Genomic DNA, 17,552 nt, shown 5'->3' with positions numbered 1-17,552 from the left:
CCAGGACTTGCTAGCATCTCTGCAGGAAGAATGGGCGTCATTATCTCGGCATGAGATTGATGACATCATTTACAGCATACCCCATCGTTGTCAGGTCTGTACTACTGCCCCAGGAGGTCACACCCCGTACTGAGAACGCAACCAATTGTCGGAATGTGTGTGAAAATCCGTTAAGCTGGGAAAAAAGAGCATTTTTGTCCATCGTTACACATGTTGCTGCTGTTTACGTTCTGTATTCTTTACATTATTTCTACTACACTGTCCTCAGCTCGTGGTCGTGCGGTAGCGTTCTCACTTCCCGCGCCCGGGTTCCCGGGTTCGATTCCCGGCGGGGTCAGAGATTTTCTCTGCCTCGTGGTGACTGGGTGTTGTGTGATGTCCTTAGGGTAGTTAGGTTTAATTAGTTCTAAATTCTAGGGGACTGATGACCATAGATGTTAAGTCCCATAGTGCTCAGAACCATTTCTACTTCACTAACAAGTTTTTTTTTCTGTTTCGTGGAAAAGTAAACGTAACCTTGCAATATTTCCGTATGCTGCTTAATTTTGGACACTAGTGTATTTCACATAAAATTCGAGTGCTAATATTTAATTAATTAATTAACTGAGTTCATCCACTGCCAACATAATCAGATACTCTTTGTTGTGGGCACGTTCTGAAACAGTTCTGAACATTTACTCTGTCATACCTGCAATCGGAAGGGGGTAGAGAAGTAAATTTCTATACGTGAAGTACCATTCTGCTACTCCTGTACACGTATAAAGTAGTAATATTTTAAGTGCTTTAAACTGGTGTGGGTCTTTCATAAAATCACTTATTATTAACACCTTGCAATGTCCTGAAAGAAGACATCTGTGTGCTCATTATCAACATTTTATGGTTTCCACGTCTCTGTTAATATGACTTCATTTTAAGCTTCGCACTTCACTTCCATGATCCCATCAACAAGCCACAAATATGTGGAAGCAACTTTTTTTTTCCAATCTGCAGAATTGCTGGAAAGTAAAGCAAGTCCGAACATCAGGAAACATTTACCTATAGATACTGATTTTATCCAATATAATCACTACTGTTACTGACTTATATTTCGTAAACTATAATTACTGATATACACCCTCCGCTAAATGTGCTGCCACCATTTTGTGTAGTCACGACGGCAACGTGCTGTAAGGCTCCTTTTTTGAAGGACTCACGTGGCTTCATATCTCCTGGGCAGCAGCCACCGCCACTACATATTGTCAGACGTTGCTAAGGCTACGCAGATCCATTCACAACAAATGAAAACTCTTGCAGTCGCCAACCGCCATTTAATATCAACTAGACAACTCCTTCCAGGATTCATGTTGTAGCTGAAGAATCACCTCCCATGCTGCTTGGACATAGCACCACAATTGTGTGGGTGACAATTTGCCTCAAATTGTAACTGTGGCACACCGTGGCGACGTAGCGCAACACACAGCTAACTGTTTCTTTGAAGGGAGTGAAAGAAAAACGGGTACGTAGTTATCGACAAATGTCTTAGTGGCAGTGATGTTTACGAAGAAAAATAGACAATACACGTAGACAGTATCTCTATATCAACTCTCGCTTTTTCTACTTGCACAAATTCCTGTTCCACTCGCAAGAAGGAAAGTAAATGGGCCACTAAACGTGACATATCGGATCTGACATCTTCGCAATTTCTGTGTAAAAAGAAGAGAAAAACAGTGTCTTACTTTCATTGGAATTGCATAGCAGAATATTTTGTCTACTGTTTATAGATATTTATGTGTGATTTAGTAGTGCGATGTCTGCGGTAGTCTAAATAGTTAAATGCAAGTACTGTAAAGAGCAACGAGTTAGGAAAAAACATTACAATGAAATATCATGAAATTACTGTTAATTTGTCATGCTTTCCAATATGACGGCCAATGGTTAAATTTATGAAACTGTGCCTTAAAGAAATATGCCCCAAAACTATTTTAAATAGTTTTACACCATGACACTTCATGGAAATAGGTGCTAAGTTCTAAGAGATTAGGACAGTGAGTCCGACAGAAACCGAAAGACGGACTTTTGCAGGCAACGCTCAAACAACCGACGACCAGTAAGAGACTGCATCCAAAATCGGGTCGGAGCTTTGGTCTTTGAATACGCTCTCGGGTGCGCAGTGAACCTTTAGTTCTTAATTTAATTCTGTCTGCATATCCTATTAGTAATATGAGAAGGGGACCACACTTAGCCTTGATGACAGCTTCTATTCTCGCAGGCATACGTTCACTCAGGTGCTGGAAGGTTTATTGGGGAATGGCAGCTCATTCTTGACGGAGTGGTGCACTGAGGAGAGGTATCGATGTCGGTCGGTGAGGCCTGGCAGGAATTCGGCGTTCCAAAACATCCCAAAGGTGTTCTATAGGAATTAGATCAGGACTCTGTACAGGCCAGTCCATTACAGAGATGTTATTGTCGTATAACCACTCTGCCACAACCGCGCGTTATGAACGGGTGCTCGACCGTGTTGAAAAATGCAATCGTCTTCCCCGAATTGCTCTTCAACAGTGGGAAGCAAGAAGGTGCTTAAAACATGAATGTAGGCCTGTGCTTTGGCAGTGTCACGCAAAAGAACATGGTGTGCAAGCCCCCTCCATGAAAAACACGACCACACCATAACACTACCGCCTCCGAATTTTACCGTTGACGCTACACACGCTGGCAGATTACGTTCACCTGGCATTCGCCATACCCACACCATGCCATCGCATTGCCACATGGTCTACCGTGATTCGGCACTCCACACAACGTTTTTCCACTGTTCAATCGCCCAATGTTTACGCTCGTTACACCAAGTGAGGCGCCGTTGGGGTTTTACTGGCGTCATGTGTGGCTTATGAGCAGCCGCTCGACCATGAATTTCAATTTTTCTCACCTCTCGCCTAACTGTCATAACACTTGCAGTGGATCCTGATGCAGTTTGGAGTTCCTGCGTGATGGTCTGGATAGACGTCTGCCTATTACACATTACGACCCCCTTCAACTGTCGGCGGTGTCTGTCAGTCACCAGATGAGGTCGGCCGGTACGCTTTTGTGCTGTACGTGTCCCTTCGCGTTTCCACTTCACTATCACATCGAAAATTGTGGACCTAGGGATGTTTAGGAATGTGGAAATCTCGCGTACATACCTATGACACAAATGACACCGAAGCACCTGACCACGATCGAAGTCCGTGAGTTCCACGGAGTGCCTCATTCTGCTCTCTCACGATGTCTAATGACTACTGAGGTCGCTGATATGGAGTACCTGGCAGTAGGTGGCAGCACAATGCACCTAATATGAAAAACGTATGTTTTTGGGAGTGTCCGGATCCTTTGGTCACATAGCTTAAGTTACAGAGAATTGAGGATAACTCTAGCAGCAGCACATAATCCGTAGCGATGGGACCAAGTACCTCATCGCCAATGTGTTGAATGTCCTGCACGACACGGGCACGGCTCCTGTATCAGAAGCTACAAGATTTATCAGATGATGGCTTCCACCCACCCGTGGAATTCTGCCAATGGCATCTATAGAAAATTATAAACATGCCTGTATTCCAAAAGCGTGTTTCGTTTACTGGCAGGGCTGCCTTCAAAGGGATGGAACATTCAACATCCACAATAGCCATGTCCATGATTTGGAAATTCCTAAGGGAACTTGTGTGGCCCACTTTCAACACAGATTAACCAAAAATGATGGGGCTGGCGTTGTTCATGACGATGCCATTATTCTCTAGGGGATAAATTACGGTATCTTTCTCTGTGAAGTACTACCGGAAATGTTGGAGAAAGTCCCGGCTAGCAGCCAAGCAAGGATTATACACCCAGCACGATGCTCTCTACTATCCTTTCACGTTGATGTCACAGTACATTTTGACAATGTTTCCCCCAGTCTTTGGATTGGGAGAGGATTGACGAGTACCATGACCACCATATTTCTCGACCTCGCATCTACTGTTCCATTTTTGTGGTGGGAAGTGAAGCGCTTGGTGTACGAGACCCTCGACAGACATTTCAGAAAAGCTGGGTACCTGTTTGGCTGAAGCTCTTGCCATTATTCGTAAAATACCTGGCTGCTTTGAGCTTGTTAGACAATTCCAGTTGTTCATTATTTAAATGGATTACATTTTCAGCGACATCTTTGAAACGGTACTCATCAAAGGGCAGTTTGAGCACTGTACCCGAACATCACGACTTTGAAAAGCTTCCAGAAGACACAGGGGGGGGGGGGGGGAATGTCCATCCTTGATATTTTAGTACATAAAAAATACGTTTGTTTTACCTCCTCTAAAATTCTGTGTTTGTGAAAATTTTACCCACTCTGTATTTGGTAGGATTACTTTCGTTGACTGTCCCAATGTACTTTCAGTATTTTCCTCCGTTCGGACTGAGGTGACAGAAGTCATGGGATGCCTCCTAATATTGTGTTCGATGGGGTTCATGTCTGGCGATCTGGGTGCCCAAACTATTCGCTAAAATCGTCCAGAACGTCTTCTAACCTGTCGGTAACAATTGTGGCCAGGTGACATCCATAAAAATTATATCGTTGGGAAATATGAAGTCCATGAATGGCTGCAAATGGTCTCGAAGTAGCCGAAAACAACCATGTCAGTGATCGATTCAGGTGGACCAGAGGAACCAGTCCGTTCCACGTAAACACAGCCCCCACCATTATGGAGCCACCACCTGCTTTCTGGGGGCTTCTTGTCAACTTGTGTCCATGGCTTCGTGTGGTCTGCGCCACTTCCTCTGTTCATCTCCTTCTCCCCCATCTCTCTGCCTTGCTCTTCCTCCCGCTGACTCTGTCATTTCCTCCTCTTTCTTTTCTCTATCCATCTGCTCCCCACCACTCTCTCAGTCCATTTCCCCCTATCTCATCTCTGTCCATTTCTCCCTTATCCTGTCTGTGCCTATCCCACCATCAGCTCTTACCAACTGAAACCGAGTCTCATCTGACTAGTGCACGGTTTTTCAATTGTCTAGGGTCCAGCCGATATGCTCACGAGTCAAGGGAGGCGGTGCAGTCGATGTTACGCTGTTAGCAAAGGCACTCGCCACGGCCGCCTGCTGCCATAGCCCATTAACGCCATATTTCACCGCACTATCCTAAAGGATAAGTTCGTCGTACGTCTCACATTCCTTTCTATCATTATTTCACACAGTGTTGCTTGTTTCTTTGCACTGACAACTCTGCGCAAACGGCACTGCTCTCGCTCGTTAAGCGAAGGCCGTCGGCCACTGCGTTATCCGTGGTGAGAGACAATGCAAGAAATTTGGTATTTTCGGCACACTCATAACACTGTGGATTTCGGAATATTGAATTCGCTAGCCATTTCCAAAATGAAATGTCTCATGCATCTAGCCCCAACTACCACTCCGCGTTCAAAGTATGTTGGTTCCCTTCGTACGGCCATAATCACGTCGGAAACTTTTCCACGTGATTAAGCTGAGTACAAGTGACAGATCCGCTAATGTACTGTCTTTTAACACCCTGCGTAAATGATATTACCACCATCGCGAAAATCGTCCCAGGACTTTTGTCATCTCAGTGTATACTACCTTGCTGGTCACATATAAAATTTCTTTGATTTATTCCATTGCTGTGTTGTTTTCAGATGTGATGTTAAGCAAGTCATCATTCTTCTTTCAACTTCTCTTCATTACCTTCGCCATTGTTGTGTTTAGCCTTAATCCATATTCTGTGCTAACAGAAAACGGTTTAACAGGTCCTCTGTGTCTTCCTTTCATTTGAATAGAAGTACTGAAATAATCAATGGATAATCTGAATGTGTTAATTTTTCTGCGAATATGGAAAGTGAATGCAGATTTCTTTCGCTACCAAGAAATGAGCGTTAATAGCCTTTTTCGTGAATAACTCAGTTGTCCGCGCTGCAGTTGTCGAATGTAAGTCATGGCCATTTCCAACGCGAAGAGGTGTAAATTGCGTTGCGACTGCTAACCTCGATGGCAGAAACTGCTGAACTCCCGGAACGACCACAAGCGTTTCGGCGGCAGGCAGCTCGGTCGCCGCAGGCGGTTGCTCCAGCGGGCGACACGAAAGCGCGGTGCAGCGACGCGCTGCGGTTACCTCGTCTGAGCAGAGTTGCACTGGCCACGGCTGCAGTGTGCGCGTGCCGTTTCTTTCCACCCCGACGACAAAAAGTCTTCCTTCGATTTATTTATTTTTCTGAAAAGTCTCCGTACCAAAGATATAAAGCAGGTTAAATCGGTTGGCTTAACTTGTTTTACTAATTTCCCGACTACGCTCTTACTATTGCCTCTCCTACTGTGCCAGTTTACTGTGCTATAGTCGTTGTTTACTCCTATCTATTCTAATCTCTTCTGCTGTCTCAAATCTCGCCTGTACCAACATCTTAAGTAAAGCACCGTAGCCGTGACGCAATTACGGTTAGATTTTACACTACTGAAAAAACAACAATCCCTCAACATTTGTGTTCAGTGGCACTACGATATAATATGCGAATGTTGAAGGATTGCAGTGTTGGTTGGTTCAAATGGCTCTGAGCAGTATGGGACTTAACACCTGAGGTCATCAGTCCCCGAAAACTTTACTTAAACCTAACTAACATAAGGACATCACACACATCCATGCCCGATGCAGGATTCGAACCTGCGACCGTAGCGGTCGCGCAGTTCCAGACTGAAGCGCCTAGAACCGCTCGGCCACACCGGCCGGCTGCAATGTTAGTGATTCACTTTTCACGGTTATCGGCTATCAGAAACCGCCCAGGAAGCGTGTCGGTGTACCCTCTGTTTTGACTCTGCAGGCAGTAGCTGTGCCGAGTTTAGAGGTGAAAAGTGTTTGCAACATTTGTTCTAGGGTACAAGCATGCCCTGCCGACTAGTAGGTACCCCTAATGAACAGCTTCAGCCATTTGAACGGAGGCTCATCGTGCGCCTGCGGGAAACTCGACGTACGTGTCGACAGAATGCTGTGTATGTTGGGCACAATGTATCAGCGATGTATCCTCGCTTTCAACAGTGGTCTGTGGAACATTTCCACATCCATAAACAACTTTCTGAACCGGATTGGAAGGTAGGAGACTAGGTATTGGCAGAAGTAAAGCTGTGAGGACGGGGTGTGAGTCGTGCTTGGGTAGCTCAGATGGTAGAGCACTTGCCCGCTGCTGGCAAAGGTCCCGAGTTCGAGTCTCGGCCTGGCACAAAGTTTTAATCTGCCAGGAAGTTTCAACTTTCTGAACGTCAGAGTAGTACAGACACACGCCAAGTTCGACACATTATGTGAGCAGCGGTGGCTGATCGAACTTCATCCTGGGACGAAATCCGGGTGAATGTTGCACATAGTTGATTGGAAACCGCCTGTTTGCATCAGGATTACGAACATGCGAGCTTCTGGCCAAGCTATCACTGACTCCACAACGTCACCAAGCATGGCTAATCTGGTGTTGTGAAAGAGTTGGTTGGAGACTGTAATGGCGCTCTGTTGTCCTCTGTGATGAGTGTAGGTTCTGTCTATAAGCGATTGATGGACGTGCACATGTGTCGCATAGACCTGGTGAGCTGCCTATCCCGCACTGCATACAGGCCCCATCCCAAGCTTCATGGTGCGGGAGACCATCAGTTAGAATTCGTAGCCACATTTGGCGTTTCTGCATGGAAATGTAATCAGTGCCCGCTGCGTTACATCGGCTGTCATCCCCGTACTACCTGCTACTTCTTCCACTGAAAGGTGACGTGTTTCCTCGTCAGCACAATGCACGGGCATATAGGTCTGCTGCAACGCAACGTGCTCTTCGTGTTGTACAACAACGGCCCTGGCCTGCGAGATCACTAGCTCTCGCCATTTGAACACTTATGGGACATGATCAAGTCTGAACTTTCTCATTCTCTAGACCATGCAAGAACCATTGCCGAATTGCAACAAAAGACGCAAGATGGTTGTAACAGTTAATCGCAGGATCGCAGGATGCCATTGGGCATCTTTATAAACATTTGCATGCAAGAATTCACATCTCCGCTGTCGTTACATGGGGGTACATGGCGTATTTCTGCGATTGTTTCGGCACACTGCCTCTCAGCTCATTTGTTATTAAAATAACCTTGCCCTTGACGATGTTGTATCTTTTTCAGCAATGTGCACTGAAAAAGACGCAGAACAAGCACCTTCTCTGGCTCCTATTGATCCATTGTGCAGCGAATAGCCCCACATGGCCACAAAAGAACCCGGATCAATCCTGCCTACAAAAGGGGCGAAACATCAGATGCTCAGATTTACAGATAATTGTCATCTGAGTTTGTCTGTCGTAGGATTCTAAACAATATTGTAAGCTCAAAGATTACGGCATCCGTGAAGGCAAACAAAATTCATGGAAAGAATCAACACGAATTCCAAAAAGCCACTCCAGAGAAACACACTTTCGCAAAGTTTTAAACATTGCTGCTTGGTTCAGTGACCGTTTAAAAATTAAAATTGAAACAAATGAGCCCTCGGTCACAATTTATTAGTCTTATTAACCAGGTTTCAACACTTCTAAGAGTGCCTTCATCAGAATTTAGACATTTAAAGTAGTCTATAACATAATGACAAGTTTATGCGAAATTTTTTTTATCTAAAAAAATGTGTAAGTACTGACTAACAATACAAGAAAGAGACAGTACTTACGTGCCACGTATAAAATAAATAAAAGGCCAGAAGGGCTTTAGTCATAAAATATTTAAAAGGAATGTGTGAAGGCGAGGCTCTAAGGGCTGCTCATACCAGTGGCTTGAAACACACTTTGTATTAATCATACACGACATCTTTTAAACAACAGTTGGAGGTGAACATGTAGATTCCGTCTTCCTAGGTTTCCTAAAGTCAATCGAGACTGTAACATGTAGTCGACTATTGAAAAAGAGATGATCATACGCAGTATTTTTGCAAATATGTGATATGGTCGCTGAATATTAGGCTAAATGATCTCAGTACGTCATACACTAATGCGAAGAAAGCATTATTTGCGCAGTGGGATCTCAAATGATCTCAGCATACACTGCCTGACAAATAAAGTGATGCACCCACACGGGGAGAAGGAAACGAAATGAAATTTTGCAGGTTAAGAAGGTACCTGTTGTTATTTTAGTGGTCACAGAAACGAGTCAGCTTTACGCTGAACTTGGCAGTATGAGCCCACTTATTACTATGATGTTGCACGCCATCTGTCATGGATGTGTGCACTTATTCGCTGGGGAACAGTGTCAATAAGCCGTTGTAGCCTTTCGTGATGCAAGCTGTCCAGCTACTGTTGTTTACTAGTCATTGAAATCCAGCATACCGGCTATGGGTCGGAGATGACGTCAGAGATAGTCCCACACATGTGCTGACTACGTGAGTACCTCAAAATCACGCAGACAGTTCATACAGACATGTGACACATGTAGACAAACAGTGTTCTATTAAAAATGGGGCTACAATGCCGTTCATGAGAAGTAACATATGATGGCTCAGGTTGTCCCATGGGACACCGCCTTCCCCTTCCCTCCCCCCTTTCCACCCATTCGTTCAATGTTTCGTAGAGGCACAGTGCTGCTACTCCTAGCGTCATGGTGTGGACACCCATTGTGTATGAAGTCGAGTCACGGCTGGTAGTGGGGAACTCGAAGAGCTCAACGGTACGTCCCAGAGTCACAGACATCCTGCGCCCTTATGTGTTACCTCACATGAATAGTATTGTGGTGCCATTTTCAATACGACACTGCTCGTCTACACGTGACACGTCTCTGTATGAACTGTATGCGTTATTTTGAAATAGTCGAGTGGTCAGCAAGTCCTCTTAGGTCACCGCCGTACCCTTCGACGATAGCTATCCGTTGTAGTGCAGGACCGTGATTCATCAGTGACAACTATGAGCCGCCCTTAAACAGCAGTCTTTTCTTCTTAGTAATTGCGCCAATCCAAATCCGGCCGTTTATGTTGTGGTGGCCACAGCAGTCTACGTGTGGTTCCCTAGTCCGGTTGCTGCTAATGGGATGATACGTCTCTGTATTAACTGTCTGCGTTATTTTGAAGTAGTCCAGTGCACTGAGTCCATTATTTGTTCTCGGGTGGTAAACGCAGATGCGGACGGGGTACTAAGTGGTTGAGCACAATAAGGCGATGCTCCCTTGTGGTGGTCAGATGTGATCGACTGGAAGCTTGACGCCGAGTATCAGTGCTCTCACGCTCCCATGCAGACCAAACTCGAGCCACTGTCACATCAGAATTCCTCAAAAATCTGGATATTGCACAATTTTACTAGCAGGACGTATTAAGGCTCAGGCCAATTTCAGACGCTCTCAGGTGCTGGTAATGTTCTCCCATGTTAGTCCATAGCATCTTCGTGTTGTTCACAATTATCACTCAACATCTGACGCAGTTCACACCCCATGCAATACCTATCAGACCTGGAAAGTACACCATACACTAACACATATAATGCAGTCTGGTGGCCGCTCTACTCATCACAGAGTTGAAACTCCAGTCAGTTACATAACCGCCTATGTATGTACGAAGTTCGTTGACATCTGACCATTCATTTTGGTCAGGATCAGCATCTCTATAAGACTGTTAGCAAATGTTGTTTTCGTAGCTGGACGATCGTAAGGGAACGCATGACTTGAACAAAATTTCCTCTTTGTACACTGAATGGCATCTCTCATAGAATGTAGTTAAATATTAAGATAATGACTATAACATGTAGATGTAACCCGTCAGTATCTAGCTGAAAGATATGCGGTCAACACGTTACAAGGAAGGAAGATTAGAGGTTAACATCCCGTCGAAACGAGGTCATTACAACTAGCGTACAAGTTCGGATTGAGGAACTATTAAGAAGAAAACCTTCCGTGCCTTTTCCTGAGGAGGTTCAAAAAATGGTTGAAATGGCTCTGAGCACTATGGGACTTAACATCTGTGGTCATCAGTCCCCTAGAACTTAGAACTACTTAAACCTAACTAACCTAAGGACATCACACACATCCATGCCCGAGGCAGGATTCGAACCTGCGACCGTAGCAGTCGCCCGGTTCCGGAATGAGTGCCTAGAACCGCTAGACCACCGCGGCCGGCCCTGAGGAGGTATCACCCGGTGTAAGGAGCCTGGGATAATGCTAGTGAGCTATGTGGAATGGTACGATCGAGTAGCATCAGTATTGAGGAATGCGTACAGAAGACGTAGATCTACTGGAAGCACTCTGTGAAAATATAGTACACCTGTAACTGAAATTACATACAAGACACTAGTGTCACCCAGTCTGAAGTCCAACGCCTGGAGTCCTTATCAACTCTGCATGACACTAAACGCAGAATGGATTCAAAAACCCGCATCGAGTCTCGTAATAGTCTGTTTAGTTCATATGATAGCATAACTTAAATGCTCGTGAAATTTAAGCAAGAATCCTTGGAGGGAAGGTATCATAGCTCTCCCGAAAAGATGTTGGGTAAATTTAGAGGACGTTTTTTGGAAGGAGAGTGCGAGTCAGTTCTCCTGCACCCATCGTAGATCTTTCATAGTGTTGACGAGTTTGAAACTAGAGAAGATAGGCATTTCTTTATCGCCCAATAAGCAAATGAAACTTGACAGAAATACATTTTCAATACGGACTACCCATCACCAGGCACTGTAGAATGGTTTGCAGAGCGTATATAAGGATGTAGATATTGCGAGGTGTCCCAGTGGTAACGCAGTGGACCTGATTCGGGGAAATGGACCGTTCGGATTCAGACTACAGATTTTAGTTTCCCGTAATTTCCTCAAATTAATTAGAACAAATGCTGAAATGATTGCAATGAAAAGGACAAGACCGATTTCCTACTTCATACCACTCGAGTCCGCGGCTGTTTCATCTCTAACGATCTCACCGTCAGCGGAAAGTTAAATCCTCATACTGCTTTCCTCCTTAAGTAAAGCCTAGTTATGACCTCATTCAGTTACCGCATCGTAACAAGACATATTCACAACTTGTGCGTTCGTGAAACAGTTTCTAGTAAAACGCTAAATCACATCCTCATGTAACAGCGCGACTGGGTTTCGCAACACACTTCATTTACTCCGTGGATCTGTAATGGTGTTGTGTCAGCAAATTATTTGCGACTCTCAGATGCATGTACTACACATTTTATTATTTTATTATGTATTTTTTAAGTAGACGTATGTGTATTATACAACCACAAAAAATTCTATTTCTTTTTCATGTAACTGGTAATCACCAGGAGATTGCATGACGCCACTCAAGACCGAGCTGTGCCCTGCGCCTGGTCACCAGTTGCTATGCGTCGAAAGCCGTCGCTTCTCAAAGAAGAGCTCGCTTACTGTCCCTGTAGTCTACCATCCGTTTTAAAGCATAAGAACTTCAAAAATGAAATTGCTGATTTCTTGTTTCTGCTGTATCAATCTGTTCAGTTATTAAAGGGATGTTGTTCAGATATGATCAGATTTAGGTACGTGTGACGAAAAGTTAATGTTGAACGGAAGTTGCCCATGCTCATTTATGTGCAGCTTTGGCAAGTATCTGGGAACAAAAGATCGATTTATTAATATTACAAAGATTATTTTCAGCGAATGATTGATTTTATTTTTTACAAACTATAAAGCAGAGGCTGTGTATACGATATACTTATAATGGAAAGTGAAGTTTATTTTATTTTGTTTTTTAAACTTTCAATAGATTTTACGTGTGGAAAGAATTTAATTTCCATTGACTTTTTCAACTTTGTATACAACATATTATCCTTTCTGAGGTAAATATTTGAGTCAGTTGGTGGCAGTTCAGATTGCAGAATTTAACCACTTTCAGTATACTTATGTCCTTCTACCGACTTTTACCTTTTCTGTTGATACAAAGAGGACCTGCCATAATAGTTTTTAAAATTAATTGCCATCCAGTGACCGCTATATCGACGAGAAGTAATCTAGGTTGGAAGAAGAGACCACAAAAACTGAGATATTAATCTCCTTCGTCGACTGAGGTTTTATGTGAAATACAACACACGGTCAATCTAAAATCCGAATTCACATTCAACAAATGAATATAAATATGTAAAGTAACATCACATTAGTCCAAAGGACAGTCGACCAGCAGACGCCCAGTTACTGAAACATGGCCATTTACTATTGATTTCACCAGATTGTTGTTGTTTGGTGGTGTCAAACAACCGTGTTGACATTTTTCAGTGGTCTTAACTGGTACATTTTACGTGCAATTTCGAATTACTGCTGTCTCTTTTCGATTGTTGTCGAAAGATACTGGTGAAATAATTCGAAAACTGCCTAAGCACTTTACATAAGCTACACATATTTAACAGTTTGCGATCGCAAGGTTCCTCACGTATGACCACTTTTGAATTTACGAACAGATCATTTTCAGATTTGTTTAAAATTTAGTAAATAGGGAACTTCATAAATTGTGCAAGATGCCCTCACGCACGCGTTCCGGATTAAACCATTCCTATCCTTTTTACGAAGCAACTCGTCAGTTTAGGAACAAAGTAGCCCTCACATGTCACAAGATTTAATGGTTGAACATGAGTCTAGGAATTAGGAGCTAGCCTCCTATAATGCGATTAGGAATTATCAATCATTAGTTATGCAAAAAAGTAGGGGGGGAATAGGGAGAGGAGATGAACGCTGGGGGATGAGGGGAAACTTGGCTTCTTTACGTGGTGCAGCTCCCTAGTTTTATGTAAAGTTAGAGTAACATAATACTCTACAAAAGTTTATCCGTGAGTCAGTTGTAAAAATATAACTGCACTATCAACAGGTCCCGTCAACAAACCCAATAGTCATCCATATTCTTCCGCCGCCACAACAGAGGCTCCTATGCCGACTTGTGCTGCACCCAGTCTCCTCTGGCCTACTGCCTGCCTGTCTGTCGACCTGGGCCACGTGCCATCCGTGTCCAGTCGTAAACACGTGTGATCTAAATCGGTTTAATATTATCACTAACACAGGAAAGCCTTAAATATTTCATACTGACTATTCTACCGAAACTCACTCTGCTCTACCAGTGTGCACCCTCGAAGACAAGTGTATATTTGGAACTCCTTCAAACAATTCAAATATTGACATTATGTGGATCTATACGGTATTGTAGTGATTCGAGAATTTCTGTGTAAATTCTTGAAGCACTCAGACTTCTAGCGTCTCGGGCATACGATATTCTAGATACGAGTGTGGGATGGTAAAATCTACCTATTGCGCGTCACATGTTTGTGTGTGCAGGTTTAAAATCAGTCGCGGGAAGAAAGTAGATGCGGCGGTCGAACGGCACCGACAAGTACTTGTCGGACAATCCATAGATGTTTTAGAGGAAGAACAGGGAGCTTTTACGCAGCTCTGTGCCTATTGTGTCATTGACTATTGTTATGTGAAAGAAGAACAATTGAAAAAGTAATCTTGTGGACTCTTTATCCAGCCTTGTTAGAGGCAAGACCTATTTTATTATTCAAGTGAAGTAGAGTCATGGTTCTTAAGCCATCTCTTTTATAAATGTATTTAAATTTGTTTCTGACGTTGGACGGAGCGAATGACTTACTGGAAGTCATGTATGTATATGGAAAGTGAGAATTTTATTCTGTATGACGTTCAAATATACCTTTGGTTGACGAAAAGTAAAGTTCGCATATCTACTTATTTCATAAGTAGAGAGAGAGAGAGGCTTAAATATTCCTGTACCTAACGTCATTCTACGGAGAAGGAGTCAAGAGAGTTTTCCAGCAGCCAGCTAGCCAGCAAAGAAGATTGGCTGCGAATCCTAAGTAAGTCACCTCGTATAAAAGAAGTGGGAAGTTGGTACGCCTACGCTTTAAATCGGCGTCAAAAACGTTAGAGTATTCCATGTGATCGTTAAACCTTCGTGACCTTGGTTACCCAACCCAAACTTCATCTCGTTACCCGAATTCGCGCGCTCGCTACAAGTTTTATAGTTCAGCCCGTTTTTCCACCATAAAATTTGCGAGGAATTCCACAGTTAAACATAATATGCCATAATTAACGTAATTATATCTGTGTTTCTTCTTCTGAAACCGCTGTTGAATATGGTATGCCTTCCCTAATTCGTTAACTGCACTTTTTGGAAACTGATTTGCAAGTTTTGTGAAACAGTGCATTTCAGAATACAGTTCCAGCGTAATGAATAATCCTCTGATCGTGATAAAGAAATCTACCGGCAGACTACGATTAGTTTTAGACCTCGTGCATTGAATCGACATATAGAGACAGAGAGAGACCGACCGATTAATATTGACTAATTGTTATCTAAATTTGAAAAGGCAAGGTTCTTTAGCACAATAAATTTGACTGCTGGATATTGGCAAATAAAATTGCATCCAGAATCCAAAAAGTATATAGCATTTTTGTTTGATGGGAAATCATATTCAATGTATTGCCATTCGGACGTAATATCTTTGTGTCTGTATTCATACGTGCGTTAGATGAAGCACTAGGGAGAGACTTATTGAAGGATTTGATAATATACGTAGATGATATCCTAATAATAATATCAGCTACTTGGGAAGAACATTGTCTAACTTTGTGCAAGACTCTGAAATTTTGGGACTACTACGTATTCCAAGCTTTCAGAAAATCTTACTTTGCCTTTTCTGGAAACTTACATTTTCTGGTTGAAATGTTTCATTAATTAACATCTTACTCGAATTACACAGTAGCCTTCGCATCACGTTGGTCACACATTGTCACGTTCACTGGTGACGGGGCGGCGGCAATTTATAGTTACATGCGATTTAATACCCGCGTACTATTTCCAATCTCCGCTGCCGACTTGCTCGAGTGAGTTCAAAAAAATTCCCTTGGAGCTGGCGGAACGCTGCTCCGGCCTAAATTATGTCTTGCGTGTTCCACTGGCGCACTCCCTGGACCATTAATAACAGTACTCATTCGAGGCCACAAGAGATACGCGGGAATCTCGCTTTGAACTCTCTGGTGCCGAGGCTGCAGAGCACCACAGTTTTCGGATTGGCCCCATCACCACCGGCCTTTGTCAGGTGCTAGGATGGCGACAGCCGATTGCCGTAGAGATTTGATGGTGGTTTTCTCTAAACTGAAAATTTTATGCTAATTTTCGTATCCACTAGTTCTGACGCGGTGTAGACTTCGCAACTGAAATGTTAATTTCAGTGTAGGACAAATATAAATTAGCTGTGATGTGACTGATGACACAATTTCAGTTATAGATACATAGTTGATACGACGTAGAATGATGTGTAAAAAATTGTTGTTACATTAGCCAAACGAAAGAAAACCTCTGAGCTGACGATTATGCAGGAGTTAGGCAAAATATTGTGAACAGTGGTATAATGGGATGGTTGTGTTTGACGGTCAACAAAGCAGGTAAAGTACGTGTCGAGCTGGAGTTTGCGTGTGCAGTACGGACTAGACATCAGTTCAGTATTTGCATTCACAGGTCAAGGTCTACGTTCAACGAAAGACCTAACGAATTTACAAAGATGGCAGATGGTGGGGGCCAGATTAGCAGGAGCATTAATTGCCAAGACAGCCAACTTCTTTCATGTTTCAAGAGCAACTGTTTCAACAGTCGTGACAGCACACACAAAACATGGAAAGACATCATCGGGTGAACATTGTAGTGGGCGCAAATCAAAACTAAATGACATCGTACGCTAACACGAATTATGTCAAAAAAACACAAAACTACAGCGGCTAAAGGGACTTCAGAACGAATAGCCATCTTCGAGACCCCGTATCTATCGTCACTGTAAGCCGAAAACTCCATAAAGCGAATATTCATGAAAGAGTTGCTATATCGCAACCATTAGTGATGACAACCAATTCAAAGAAGCGTAAAACATGGTGTCAGGAGCGTAAATCCTGGACGGCTGATCAGTGGAAATACGTCATTTTACAACATCTAGCTGGGTTTATGTCTGGAAAACTCCGAAAGAAACCTACAATCCAAATTGCTTGATTCCAACGATTAAGCATGGAGGTTGAAGTATGAGGGTGTGGACAGCCACATCACGGTATTCTCCTGGTCCGATCATTACTTTCAAAGACCGTCTTAAAACCAACGATTATGTGGACATTTCATGTAGTCAGGTGCACCCCTTGATTCAAATTTTGCTCCCCAACAATGATGCCATATTTCAGGACGATAATGCACCCATTCACACAGCCAGGACGGTACAATTGTGGTATAAGGAGCATGCAACTGAACTGGAGCGTCTTCCGTGGCCAGCCTATTTTCTGGACTTGAACATCATCGAACCCTTGTGGGCGATATAGGAGCGCAGACTCCAGAGCAGATTTCCGCCTCCATCGTCACTACAGGAGTTAAAAGGGGTTCTGATCAAAGAGTGGCATAACATTCCACTGGAAACTATACACTCATTATATACCAGTATTCCAAGAAGAATCGCAGTTGTATTACGGGCAAATGGTGGTCCAACACCTTATTAATAAACCATTCCCAAGTAAGTACAGGTCTTCACATTATTTTACCTATCCCCTGCTGAGGTTCTTAGTTTCATTCATAGCACATTTAGAGAGCACGAGTCATAGAGCACT

General features: G+C 43.4%; 1 protein-coding gene across 1 annotated transcript in view; it reads right to left on the bottom strand.

Annotated features, from left to right (window-relative positions):
• Window positions 1–5,685, bottom strand: part of LOC124799076 (pro-resilin-like) — a 37,179-nt gene extending 31,494 nt beyond the window's left edge. Inside the window, exon 1 of the mRNA XM_047262614.1 lies at window positions 5,677–5,685. Within this exon, the coding sequence (XP_047118570.1) occupies window positions 5,677–5,685 (9 nt within the window). The remainder of the gene's footprint in view (window positions 1–5,676) is intronic.
• Between the last annotated feature and the right edge of the window lie 11,867 nt (window positions 5,686–17,552).

Source organism: Schistocerca piceifrons, chromosome 5, assembly GCF_021461385.2.
Source record: "Schistocerca piceifrons isolate TAMUIC-IGC-003096 chromosome 5, iqSchPice1.1, whole genome shotgun sequence".
NCBI classification, from domain to species: domain Eukaryota; kingdom Metazoa; phylum Arthropoda; class Insecta; order Orthoptera; family Acrididae; genus Schistocerca; species Schistocerca piceifrons.
This window is presented reverse-complemented; position numbering and strand designations above follow the sequence as displayed.